The sequence below is a fragment of the Lemur catta genome, chromosome 15 (assembly GCF_020740605.2).
Source record: "Lemur catta isolate mLemCat1 chromosome 15, mLemCat1.pri, whole genome shotgun sequence".
NCBI classification, from domain to species: Eukaryota; Metazoa; Chordata; class Mammalia; order Primates; family Lemuridae; genus Lemur; species Lemur catta.
This window is the reverse complement of record NC_059142.1, coordinates 27251314-27265388: the sequence shown is the minus strand read 5'-3', so window position 1 is coordinate 27265388 and position 14075 is coordinate 27251314. Positions and strand designations below refer to the sequence as shown.

General features: G+C 34.6%; 1 protein-coding gene across 1 annotated transcript in view; it reads left to right on the top strand.

The window, feature by feature from the left end:
- The window catches only part of VMP1 (vacuole membrane protein 1), a 111674-nt gene that overhangs the window by 48073 nt on the left and 49526 nt on the right, over nucleotides 1-14075 (top strand). The window contains exon 7 of the mRNA XM_045525624.1: nucleotides 4672-4803. Within this exon, the coding sequence (XP_045381580.1) occupies nucleotides 4672-4803 (132 nt within the window). The remainder of the gene's footprint in view (nucleotides 1-4671; nucleotides 4804-14075) is intronic.

Genomic DNA, 14075 nt, shown 5'->3' with positions numbered 1-14075 from the left:
GTCTAGATCGCTCCTTCCTTTCTTTCTTTCTTCCTTTCTTCCCTTCCTTTCCTTTCTTTCTTTTCTCCTTTTCTTTCTTTCTTCCCTCCCTCCCTCGTTTCCTTCCTTCCTTTTTCTTTTTTTTCTTTTTCTTTTTCTTTTTTTTTTGACAGAGTCTTGCTCTGTTGCCTTGGCTAGAATGCAGTGGCATCATCATAGCTCATTGCAGCCTGAAACTTCTGGGCTCAAGTGATCCTCCTTTCTCGGCCTCCCAAAGTGCTGAGTTTACTGGTGGGAGCCACCATGCTTGGCTTGTTTCATTTAGCTTAAAGTTTTCAAGTTTTACCCGTGTTGTAGCAATGTCACAATTTCATTCCTTTCTAGAGACATTTCAAAGCTGACCTCAGCGGAAGCTGCAAGCAGATTTTCTCTCTTATTTGTAAAACAATCTGGTGATTTTACCAGCTTGGTATAACTGTTTTTAAACAACGTTGTAAGAGCCCTGAATTTCTTAGTGGTTTCAAGGTTGTCCTCCAAACCTCTGCTTGTCTAACCTCTGATTCATATTTGTAGTTGGAATATTTAATAGAAAAATGACATTGTGTTTAAAGAGTATTAACACTGATAATATAAAACTATTATAATTTCTGAGTCATCAGCATGTATAAGAATTTCTGCTCTCCAGATTTTTATCATTAAACTTGCATTTCCTGATGTAAAAGCACGGTGCTGCTGATTTGTTTCTAAGTCAATTTGACAAAACTTTTTTTTTTTTTTTTTTTTTTAAAGAGACAGGGTCTCACTGTCAACCTAGGCTGGAGTGATGTGGTGCTCACTGCAATCTCAAACTCCTGGGCTTAAGTGATCCTCCTGCCTCAGTCTCCCAAGTACCTGGAACTACAGTTATGTACCACAATGCCCAGCTAATTTTTTTGTTTGTTTTTAAAGATGGAGTCTTAGCCAGATGCCATGGCTCATGCCTGTAACCCTAGCACTCTGGGAGGCCAATCCTAGTACTCTGGGAGACCGAGGCAAGAGGATCGCTTAAGGTCAGGAGTTCGAGGCCAGCCTGAGCAAGAGCAAGACCCCATCTCCACTACAAATAGAAAAAAATTACCCAGGCAACTAAAAACAGAAAAAATTAACCAGGTGTGGTGGTGCACACCCATATTCCTGATCAGACTATTACATTTAGCAATCAACAGCATGGGTGTAAAAAAAAAAAAAAATCTACATTAAAACCCTTTCTTGGGATGCTTTATACTTTCCACAGAACAGAAACTAAAATAACCTATTATACAATTAGTCACAGATACAGTCCTCAAGAACAAAACTTTTTAAAAGCTCAAAAATTCAAATTTTTTCTCCTTCGTGAAATCTTTGAATAAAATCAACACTCCAGGAAGATACTGTGTTTATTACTTGGTTTGCATATTTTGTGCATATTGATGTCTCTTCTCCAGTTCAAGAAGCAGAGACATAAGGGCAATAAATTGGTATGTAGTAGATAGTTTTTAGGAGAGCTTTCTGAATAAAAATACCACTTGTCTTTCTTTTGCAATAAGGAAGCAAATTAAACCTAGGTTGATGGTTTTAGTGTCCTGCAGTTTTTGTTTTGTATATAAATAAATATAAAGAATTTTATATTTGCATTTTATAAAGAATTATAAAATTGTTTTATAAAAATGGTTTTATAAAAAATGAGACTTCAGTATCTATCTGAGATAACTTACTAAATAAATTTCTGTGTCTAGGATATAATATGTTTTAGAAGACCTACCTGGGTGACTATATTTATCTTTTTTTTTTATTGCATAATAGAATACTAACTCAAGGTTATCATTCTTGTTTCTTGCTAATATGGGAAAACATGAGCAGAATTAAAGTATTGAATATAACCGTAAATGTGGCAACTATGTATAAGACAGAATATAGCTCTTGATTTCATTTCAGTCCATCATGTTACTTTCTTTTTAACTTTAAAGAAATTTGTCATGAGTTTGAATCGTATGATTGCCTTCAGAGCAATTAAACATTTGACTTAACATTTGGACTTAAGAGAAGTTCATGTTTTGAATAAAATGTTGTGATTACTTTTCTTACTACATTTTTTACGGAAAATTTCCCCAAAAGTGCGGAAAATTGTTAAATGAATTTAATATACTCACACCCAACCAAAACTAATGTTAACTCATAGCTAATATTGTTGTATCTATACCCTTCCTCACTCTCCCTTCAATTATCTTGAAGCAGATCCCAGGTATCATATCACATTTCATCTGTAAATATATCAGCCTTAGAACCTAAAAAAATTCATACCTAAAAGAAACTACAGTAGTCTTTTAAAGTTGATTATCCGGTTAGTGTTCAGATTTTCCTCGTTATGTTTATTTCTTTGTTTTTCTTTTCACATTTATATTGAAGAAACTGCTTTGTCAAATAGTTTCCCACAGTCTGACTTTTGCTGATTGTATTCTAGTTGGTGTAATTTAAACATATTCCTTGTGTTTCCTGTGAGTTGATAGACTGAGAGGCTTGAAGTTGTTTTTTCTTGTTCTTACTGCTTTTACAGGAATACACTTTGTAGCCATGGGGCTACAATAAATAATGTCTGATTGTCTTTCTTTTGTTGTGATATTAGTACCATTTATGGTCCATTATTATGTAAGTCTTATTAGGGGTTAAAAATAGTGGTGTTCCAATTATAGTTTTTTTTTCTTAGTTATTAGCTGGAATATTTTTATTAAAGAGAAAACTTTTCCTTATCACTAATTTAGTTGCCCTGAGATATAGTTCATATGGGGAAAGGATAAATGCTTGATTCTTTCCCTTTATTTACTGATTTTTTAAATAATGAGCTCATTCTTTAGTATCCTCCAAAGTTGACCAACATTAAGTTTTCTTGTTTAGCAATACATGATTTGTATTTTATTCCTATATCCATGTATGTGCATGTCTCTTCCCTCCCTTCTCTCTGCTTTTTAACTTTATAAATATAGTCTTATTCTTTTGCCACTTAAGTATTCTTTTTCAAAGCTCTTGTGTCACATGTGGATATTGCAGTTACACTTGGTTCCACATACTGCAAACACAAAATGTTTGAATTTGATAAGGTCTCCTGGGGGTTCTTTTCAAGGCATTTGGGGAAAAGCCTTAGGACAGAACAAACTGAAATACTTAATCTTGCTATTGAAAACTAGCAAAGCTTTTTCATTCACAGTATATGTCTCAAAGTTGAAAATTTCCCTAGAGACTATGTGCCTATTGCATTATTATCTATCCTGTATTTAAGCCATTTAAGTGTAAACCAAGTTACTGGTTCATTAACCTTTGTTTTCATACTTATGTCCTAAGTTGATTTAAAAAAAAATTATCTCCAAAAACAAAAGTCCACAAAGTGACTGAAACATGAGTCATTCAGTATCCTGAGGAAATAAACATTTTTCCTGTAGTGAAAATTTACCCATCCTAATGCTGTTGTTTTCAAGGGGCTTCCAGACCATAATTTGTTAAAAGTTTAACTCAACACAAAAAAAGTTGTATTGAGATTAAAGCAGCATCCACAATACCAGAAGATTTCCTAGGGAATATATATCTAACAACTGTACTAGTGAACTCTTATTACCAGATCATTTAAATATTGGAAAGAGAGGGGAAGACTAACCAAAAAATAAAAAAAAAAAACAAAAACAGAGTCTAAGTGGAGGTGCTAGAGAACTAACCTTAATTTAATGTTTACAATGTGCCACTTACTGTCCGAGAGTTTTTTTTGTTTTTTGTTTTTTGTTTTTTTTTTGAGACAGAGTCTCGCTTTGTCGCCCGGGCTAGAGTGAGTGCCGTGGTATCAGCCTAGCTCACAGCAACCTCAAACTCCTGGGCTTGGGGCTGGGCGCGGTGGCTCACGCCTGTAATCCTAGCACTCTGGGAGGCCGAGGCGGGTGGATTGCTCGAGGTCAGGAGTTCGAGACCAGCCTGAGCAAGAGTGAGACCCCGTCTCTACTAAAAATAGAAATAAATTATCTGGCCAACTAAAAATATATATATACAAAAAATTAGCCGGGCATGGTGGCGCATGTCTGTAGTCCCAGCTACTCGGGAGGCTGAGGCAGTAGGATCGCTTATGCCCAGGAGTTTGAGGTTGCTGTGAGCTAGGCTGACGCCACGGCACTCACTCTAGCCCAGGCAACAGAGTGAGACTCTGTCTCAAAAAAAAAAAAAAAAAAAAACTCCTGGGTTTAAGCGATCCTCCTGCCTCAGCCTCCCGAGTAGCTGGGACTACAGGCATGCGCCACCATGCCCGGCTAATTTTTTTTCTATATAGATTTTTAGCTGTCCAAATCATTTCTTTCTATTTTTGGTAGAGACAGGGTCTCACTCTTGCTCAGGCTGGTCTCGAACTCCTGACCTCGAGCGATCCACCTGCCTCGGCCTCCCAGAGTGCTAGGATTACAGGCGTGAGCCACTGCGCCCGGCCTGTCCGAGAGTTTTATGTATATTATCTTGCCTGGCATCTTACAGGTCAGAATTAGGGCCCGGATTCAAACTCTCATCCTTTTGATTATGTAGCATATGCTTTCCCCTCCCAGTATGTTGCATCTCAAAATGCTTTTGGCAATAGAGAAAAGTATAGATTTAATCTGTTAAGTGTCACTGTATTGAGATCACACCATCAGTACTTTGCTTTTTCCCTAGGGTATTGGTACGGCAATCGGAGAGCTGCCTCCATATTTCATGGCCAGAGCCGCTCGCCTCTCAGGTGCTGAACCAGATGATGAAGAATATCAGGAATTTGAAGAGATGCTGGAACATGCAGAGACTGCACAAGTAAGAACAGTAGGGGAAGAAATAGAACATTTTAATTATCCCTAAAGAGGTTATTATTAAGGTAAAATTGTTGGTAGTTATTCTAAGGAAGAAAATTGTCAAACTAAAAAAAAAGGGAGAGATCACATTAAACGTCTGTATCAAAGCATCACATGTACCCTATAAAGATAGACAACTATTATGTACCCATAATAATTAACAATTAAAAAAATTTTTTAAAAATGATATTTGACTTGAGATAAAATATTCAGAAAAGCTGAAATATAACAATGATAATAATCTTGATCCTACAATAGAAAATTATAGAAAAAAGTTGATAAGACAGCTCAAATTAAGTTAAAAACATCTCGTCAGAAACCATGATAAATTTCGTGTTCCCAATGATGTTAAGAAGCTAAAACACACATTTTCCATGTGTTTATAAGTTTTCCCAAGGAGACTGCTGAAAAAGTAAGGGGGACAAATAGGTGGACTAGGATCTGAGTCCAAAATAGAACTTCTTAATTAATTTTTTAAAATAACATCAAATATAGTTTATCATGTTTACAGGAAAAAAATAATTTGGAAACTGCTAATTAAGAAAGGATCATTGGGATAAATGTAATTTACATTAGTAGGAAAAAAGATTTTTCCAAACAAATTTAGTAGCAAGATTGCAAAAAGTCATTTTCTACCCCTAGGAACTTAAAAATGTCACATATTTGTAAATATATGTATATTCTACCCATTTATCAAGATTTTTTTTTAATGCTACATTCTGTAGGGAGTCTTCAGAAAAGCACAAACTCTACTTCATCTAAAGTTAATCTTCTGGGGGTGGGGAAAAAATTAAAAATAAATCAAATTAAACTTCTTTCTCTGAACTTGATATAACTTGATTTGTATCTCTCTAATGAAATCTTATAACACGGCTATTTCTGTAGTGACCATTTCCCCTGTTGAAAGCTGCTTTGTAACTTCATCATCATTCCAAACCCCATAGTGCACAAAGATGCTGAAATGTTTACTGAGGGAATATATGAATTATTTTGAATTTTTAAGTAGTTATTAAAGCCCTATACTAGTAAGCAATATGTAATATTATATTTGATCATAGAACTTTTCTTTTTAAATAATATTTAACAGCTCAAACTATTCAGCAAATCAAACTAGCTTTTGCCTCAGCCAGATTAACCACTCTTTACACAATCTGTGTACCAACCTCTATCTCAGTGTTACAGAGTAGGTGTTTTCTTCTTAGGAAACTTCCTAAGAACATTGTTTGGTTTTTTGTTTGTTTTTTGAGACAGAGTCACATTCTGTTGCCTAGGCTGGAGTACACTAGCAGCATTATAGTTCATGGCAGCTTCCAACTCCTGGGCTTCAGTGATCCTTCCCCCTCAGCCTCCTGAGTAGCTAGTACTACAGGTGTGTGCTACCCACGCCTGGCTAATTTTTCTTATTTTTTTTAAAAGACGAGAGCTTGCTATGTTGCCCAGGCTGGTCTCAAACTCCTGGCCTCAAGCAATCCTCCTACGTCAGCCTTCCAAAGTGCTGGGATTACAGGTGTCAGCCGCCGTACTTGGCCAAGGACATTGTTAAATGACTGAGTCTCCATCTTAGGACTGGCCTTAGAAATCAATATAGGTATAAATGAAAAGGTTGTAAAAGAGATTTTTGAAAGATTAAATGTAAAATGCATCTACTTTCCTGGATTTGTTACTAAAATTATTTTTTATATTTTTTAAATCTAGTATCTAATATGACCCTTGTTTTAATTCTGAGGTAGTATGGAAAAGTATCATTCTTGTAATTTTATAGAAAACTACAGATCTAAAAGTTCTTTTTTTTATTTATTTATTTATTTATTTATTTATTTTTTGAGACAAAGTCTTGCTTCTGTTGCCTGGGCTAGAGTGCTGTGGTGTCAGGCTAGCTCACAGCAACCTCAAACTCCTGGGCTCAAGCGATCCTGCTGCCTCAGCCTCCCAAGTAGCTGGGACTACAGGCATGCGCCACCATGCCCGGCTAATTTTTTTCTATATATATTTTTAGTTGTGCAGATAATTTCTTTCTATTTTTTTTTTTAGTAGAGATAGGGTCTCGCTTTTGCTCAGGCTGGTCTCGAACTCCTGAACTCAAGCAATCCTCCCGCCTCGGCCTCCCACAGTGCTAGGATTACAGGCGTGAGCCACTGCGCCCGGCCTAGAAGTTTTTACCTTCCTAATCTTACATACTTAGCACTAGACCCCAAATTCAGAATGCCAGCATCACTGATATTTTCCAGTTACCAAAACCACAGAAGTGGATAGGTGAGTATTCCCACTTGTGACAACTGATACCTCTTTTGAGTTGTGGCATTAATTAATGTAGGTCATTTAAAGCTCTGAAACTCTTTTTCATCTATATGAAGTCAGCAAGTTAAAGCAGAATAAGTGTAAGGTGGCTTGCAGCTATAAATTTTTGTGCTATGACTGGATGCCAAATGATTATAAGTATTGTTCTCTCTTAAGCCAACTAATGTACCATGGTTATTTTTCCCTTTTTTTTTTTTTTTTAAAGCTTTTAGGGTTTTTTTGGCATTAACATTTTTTCATTTGCATAGTTTCCTTAAATAACTTGTCTTCTCTCCCTTCTGCTTGCTCTGTAAAAGCACCTCTTGATATCACATTCTAGTTGCTAACACCTATAAAATAATATCGACTTCATTATTTTCATGGAGTCATCACTCTGGAACCCCCCATGCTCCTATTCCAATCTGGACTTGCTGTTCTCTTTGCCTTCTGTACAGTTGCTTCTCTCTTGATTTGGATTTCTTGATCTGTTCCCTCATTTTGGTTGAAAACATTCTGCAATAAGCTTTCTGAAAAAACGTAAATAAATGGAAAATGTGAGACCTTACGTTCTAAACAAGGATGTCCTTCATTCATACTTAATCAATTGGATATAGGATTCTAGGTTGAAATTTTTTTTTTTTGAGACAGAGTTTTGCTCTGTCACCTGGGCTACAGTGCCATGGCATCAGCCTACCTCCCAACAAACTCATATTCCTGGGCTTAAGTGATCCTCCTGAGTAGCTGGGACTACAGGCTCATGCCACTATGCCTGGCTAATTTTTTCTATTTTTAGTAGAGATGGGCTCAGCTCTTGCTCAGGCTGATCTTAAACCGCTGACCTCGAGCGATCCACCCGCCTCAGCCTCCCATAGTGCTAGGATTATAGGCGTGAGCCACCGTGCCTGGCCTGAAAATCATTTTTTATACTTAGAATTTGTAATGCATTGTTCAGTTGTCTTCAGGCTTGTGATATTGGTATTGAGAGGGCTAATGAATGTCCTTCTGAGTCCTCTTTAAAGCAGTCTATTTTTGTTTTGTTTTTTTTCTCTGTAGAAGCTTTTAGGTTCATTATATGAGGTATAGGTCTTTTTAAAATTTATTCTGCTAGCTGCTCAGAAAATTGCCAGTCTAGAATCTGTTAGTTTTAGGAAATGTTCTTACATTTTTTCTGTGAAAATTTTTCTTGTTTAATCTCTACTCTTGCTTCCTGGAATTCTAGTTGCTTTGATGTTGGGCCTCCAAACACCCATCCTTTTAATTTTTGTAACCTTTGTGGTCCTAATATTAATCTCGTTCTACTTTCTGTGAGATTTTCTCAAATTTATCTTTCTAATTCTTATGTTGAAATGTTTTTCTGCTGTCATATTTATTTTCAAAAAGCAATTTGTATTATTTTCCTAAGAAGTATTTTATTTTTTAAATTATTTTATTTTATTGATTGATTGATTGAATCTTGCTCTGTTGCCTGGGCTAGAGTACCATGGCATCAGCCTGGCTCACACCAACCTCAAATTCCTGGGTTTAAGCAATCCTCCTGCCTCAGCCTCCCGAGTAGCTGGGACTACAGGCACATGCCACCACACCCAGCTAATTTTTTCTATCTTTAGTAGAGATGGGGTCTCACTCTCGCTCAGGCTGGTCTCGAACCCCTGACCTCAAGTGATCCTCCTGCCTCGGCCTCCCAGAGTGCTAGGATTAGAGACATGAGCTGCCTCACCTGGGCTTTTTTCTTATTTTTTTTTAATTATTTTATTTTATTTTTTTTTCCTAAGAAATATTTTATCTTATCTTTTTGAAGGGTATTTAGTTTCTTCAAGTTTCTGGTTGCTCTAGGCATTATCTTTTCTGTTGTTCTGTTTGAAGTTGGAAGCTTTCCTGATGATCCTTATTTGTCTGTTTATGTAATATATAAGAATAATGCATTTAAAAGCTAAATGGAAGCTATATGTGTAGAGGCCAGCTGTAGTGATGGTGAGGCTTCCGTCTTGTACAATCAAGTGGCAGTTTGGCTTAATATTTATTAAGAATCTCCGTGTATCGGTATCTGTTGATCTTTCCTTTGGCATAGTTCATTTTCTACAGTGATGGATCCTCCAATTTCTTGCCTAGGGAATACAGAGGTTCGCCGACTTTTGATGGTTCAACTTAATGATTTTTTACTTTATCATCATACAAAAGCGGTACACATTCAGTAGAAACTGTACTTTGAATTTTGAATTTTGATCTTTTCCCAGGTTAGCAATATGTGGTAAGATACTCTTTTTGTGATGCCAGGCAGCCTCAGCAAGCCACAGCTTCTAGTCAACCATGCAATCGGGGGTAAACAGTTGATGCTCTACAGTGTACTGTGTTGCCAGATGATTTTGCCCGCTGGAGGCTAATGTAAATCTTCTGAGCATGTTTAAAGTAGGCTAGGCTAAGCTATGATGCTTGGTAGTTAGATGTATTAAATACATTTCAATTTATAATACTTTCAACTTATGGTGGTTTTATTGGAGTATAACCCCATTGTATGTCGGAGCATCTATGTAAGCCTTATTGCTGGCATTGGGAAGAGTGGTTAGAGATCTCCATTTAGTGTGTGGACTTTCACTTAACTCACTTTGTGTTCAATCTCTGGATACTGGCCCAAACACAAGCACAGATATTTCCTGAGCCCAGAGCCTCTGGTTCACTTTGTCTAGAGACTATACATGGTATCTCCTACTAGGCTGACGGAGGGAGTTGCCTGGCTGTGCTAAGTAAAGCTGGGACCTGGGAATCTACTTCTTATACAATCTGCTTGTTTTCAGCCCTACCCCAGCCTCTTCTGGCAGTTCTGCTGATGAGTCTTTTTGGGGTTCTGTGGTGTGAATCACTTTGCTTCTCTTCCATGTCCTCCTTTGCAGACTCTGAGGTATAATCTTCTTCCATCTGTCCCTATCATCATTTATAAATACCAGTTTCACCAAAGACGCAGTTCATGTTTCTGTTTTCTATATTTTGGGGTTATTTTTAAGACAGGGTATTCCATTTACCTATTGCTGAATAAGAAAATACCCCGATATTTAGTGGTTTAAAACAAGAACAGTCATTCGGGTTGCTCACAGATGTGCAATGAGTACCTTGTGTCTGTGATATCTTTCAAGGATCCCATCCATAGCACTCCCTACACTGGCTACAACATCAGACTGGAAGACTCATTTCATTCTTTGCAACTTTTCAATTTGGGGATTATAAATAATGCATTCTGTCAACTTATTGCCATCCGGAAGTTCAGTTGCAAACACCAAGATCTTCTAGAATTTGATGAAAAAGTAAATCATGCTTCTTCTTATCTGTATAATTTGAGCTCTTAAAGACTGACCATTTCTTCTCTCAGTCTTTATCTACTATTAGGGTAATAATCTTTTTCATTCATGTCCTACAGCCCTGATTATTTTAGTTACTTTTTTGTTTTTTTGTTTGTTTTTTGTTGTTGTTTTTAAGTATTTTGTTTTTATTTTTTATTGATGAATAAGAGATGTACATGGTTTCAGGGTACATGTGATAATTTAATACATTCTTATAATTTGTAAAATCTAAACAGTGTTCTTTGTATATCCATCACCTTAAATATTTGTCTTTTCTTTATGCTAGAAACATTCAAATTAGCTTTTTTGAAATATATAATACAAGATTATAATCTATCTAACACTAGGTCTTATTTCTTCTATCAAACCTTATATTTGTACGCATTAATCAGCTTCTCTTCTCCCCCGCCCTGCCCTTCCTAGGCTCTGGTTTACTTTTTCACTGGATCTTCTTAAATTCCACTTCATCTGTTTTGAGTCATAGAAACGAGACTGTACATAATACTTCTGTTGGTTTTGAGGTTTGGCTGTTTTTATCCTATAAAGCCAATAATTACAATCACTGTTTTAGGATAAACTATACATTTCTTACTCCCTAATTTCATATTTGCTTATATTGAAAAATCAAGTGACAAAATGTACACATTATGTTTCATGTCCTTTAAGTCAGAAATTATATACTATATGAATATTTTATTTAAATTTTTTATCCAAAATTGCAGTGATATTTACTGTCAACTGATTATACAGAATAATTAAGTGAAGTATCATGATAAAAGAGAAAAGAATAACTCATCTGTGACAACTTTGTGGTCTTCCCTATTAGTTTTCTTTCTGTGCCCATTTCTATTGATATGGGGAGCAAAAAAGAAAGTAAAAAAAAAAAAAAGAAAAATTTTCTTTCTATAGTTAGTAAAAATCTGTGTATTAGGTACTTGAATTACCTCACGATAACTGAAGTAAAAGATAATAGTGAAGTAAAAGATACTATCCCTGATTTAAATAAAGAAATACACTCAGGAACACACAGCCAGTGAATCTCAGAACCAACACCAGGCACAGTCATATCATACCACAATGTAACAACATTTTCATCCAGGTTAATGCAATGAAAAATGAAGAACTAATTAAAATTTTTTCTCCTATTTTGATTTGATTTGGTTTTTCTTTTCTGTAATCTCTTTCATGATTTTTTCACTAGTGTCCATCAATTTTGTGGCTTATTACAGTTTTCAATGTATGTGGGTATAATTTTTCGTTACATAATTTTTCCCAGTTTTAGATGAGTTGTGTGGGATTTTTAATTTTTGTTCATTTCATTATTCAAAGAGAGTTTCTTCCTGTGGTTTCACAAAAAAGTTTTTTAGGTTTTATTTTTAATTTTTCCTTGCTAACACTGTGGACTATTACTATATCCAAGTAAGATCTATTATATTTCAGTTGTTTTGATGCCCTGTCATGATACATTCATGTTTTTGTTTCTAATGTTTTTACTGTGTAAATAAATTTATTACAATTTAAAAGGATTTTTTCTCATTTTACTTTTAAATTCACTATCTTAAAAACATTTTAAATATTTTCAATCACAAATTTGTCTCAAGCTCTTTGCTCCTATTATTTTTTACAGAATTGCATAGTTTTTAATTACACAAGCACTTACAGCAATAAGATTCCTGCATTCCAGGAGTATAAAAAGTGAAAGCTGTGCAGTGGTGCTTATAACTAATTGATCACAACCAGTTACAGATTGTTTTGTTCCTTCTTCACTCCCACTGTTTCACTTGACTAACCTAAAAATAAAAGATAAGAAAAGAAAAGAAAAAAAATTTAAAAAGGTCAAAGCCCACATGCTTTCTTCCCAAAGCAAGCTAATAATCACTGTATTCCAGACTCTTGTTTGCATATATAACTTTTTATAAAAACTATAATAGGATCATGAATTTTAGTCTCAACTTCCTTTTTCATATTATGTATCATAAATGTGATACTGATATTAAAAATTATTTTCTTATTACTAAGTGATACAGCTCATTGTAGAAAATCGGTAGGTGCTCTATAGTCTTTTCTCTGTAAATATTTATATTCCTAAGGGAGAGATCATATTCTGTTTATTGATTTGTGACTTATTTTGAATATAAAAACGTACTGTGAACATTTTTCCATATCATCAAATATTTTCTACATCCTTGCTTTTTATAGCAACTTACTTTCTGATTACAAAGTATATTTATTATAATAAAATGCTGAAAATACTGATAAAAAGAAAAGAATTTCATCCAACTGGTTCATGTATCTATTTTTTATATTTAGTGTATTTTTCATTTTCTTGCTGATTGACATATTTAAGGAGATGCCCTTTGTCACATGCCACCAGTATTATTTCCTAATTCCTAGTAGTTTTCCCATGTGATTTACTGGGTATGTTTTTTTACAGTTTACTTTTTGCATAACAGGTTTAAATATTTTCTTTATTACAATATCCTAGACTTTTTCTTTTAGAGTAATACCTAAGATTATCTTTCTGAACCTTTATGATTATGTAGTAAATAGCTGTATATTCTTTTAGTACTTTAATAGTGTTATTCTTTTATGTTTAAATCTTTAACCCATTATAGTATTTTGATATATGATATGATGTAGGGATCTAACTTTTCTCTTTTTTAGGTAATTAATTGTGTATTGTTCCAACACTATTTTCCAAGGGATTTTAATACATTGGTTTTGTCTTATGTTTTGTTGTTGTAATTTGGATCGTTTTTCTTATTATTCTTTGCAAATAGTTATTAATGGTGTATTTAAAAGATACTAAGTTTTTATTTATTTGGTAAGCTGTAACTTTACCGACATCATTTCAGTCATGTCTTAATGATTGTGATTTAGAAGTTCTTATAGTAATTAGTTAAGCAAGGATCCAGAGTTTACCTGACTTTGATGCTACAATTTACTCCCAGATATATGTATTTGTAAAACCTCCAATTTGATAGGAGCAATAATATATGGAAAAGTTGGATCAACTATAGCTAAAACAACGAAGTAAGTAAAATTGATAACTGTAAGAGGGAATTTAAATTTTAAGATCCCTTGAGAATGAGTTAGAATGTATGTTTTTTATTCTTGACAGTAAAGCCCTTAGTAGAATGAATTTACTTTTCCTATTATCAGCAGGAAAAGAAAAAAAAAAAACTTGGCTCTCATTGCTTTGCCATGTGCCCTCCAACTAGGTTAAAGGGTATATGTGATTTTACTAAGAAATTGTTACCAGGTAACAATTTTAAAACTAAGTATTTGCTTAAATTCTAGTTTTGACTAATGGTTGGATTTTGCACTGTAGATATTTTAAGGGAAAAAAAGATGACTTAAACATTTATTTGTATTCTGATTCTTTACGATATCTGATTTATTTTCATGAGTACAGTATTGAGATTAGGCAGTATTTTTCCACTAAATTGATTTCCTTTTGCTCTTGGCTTTCTGTCATGTTTTCACTAGATGTCTGTGGGAGGTAGACATGCATGAATGTCGCTTCCTAGAACTTTGAGCAATTCTAGCATCATTTGTAAAAGTTAGATCTAGATAGCTGTTTTATTTGCTTCATGGAATATTTTTTTTTTTAATTTTTAATTTT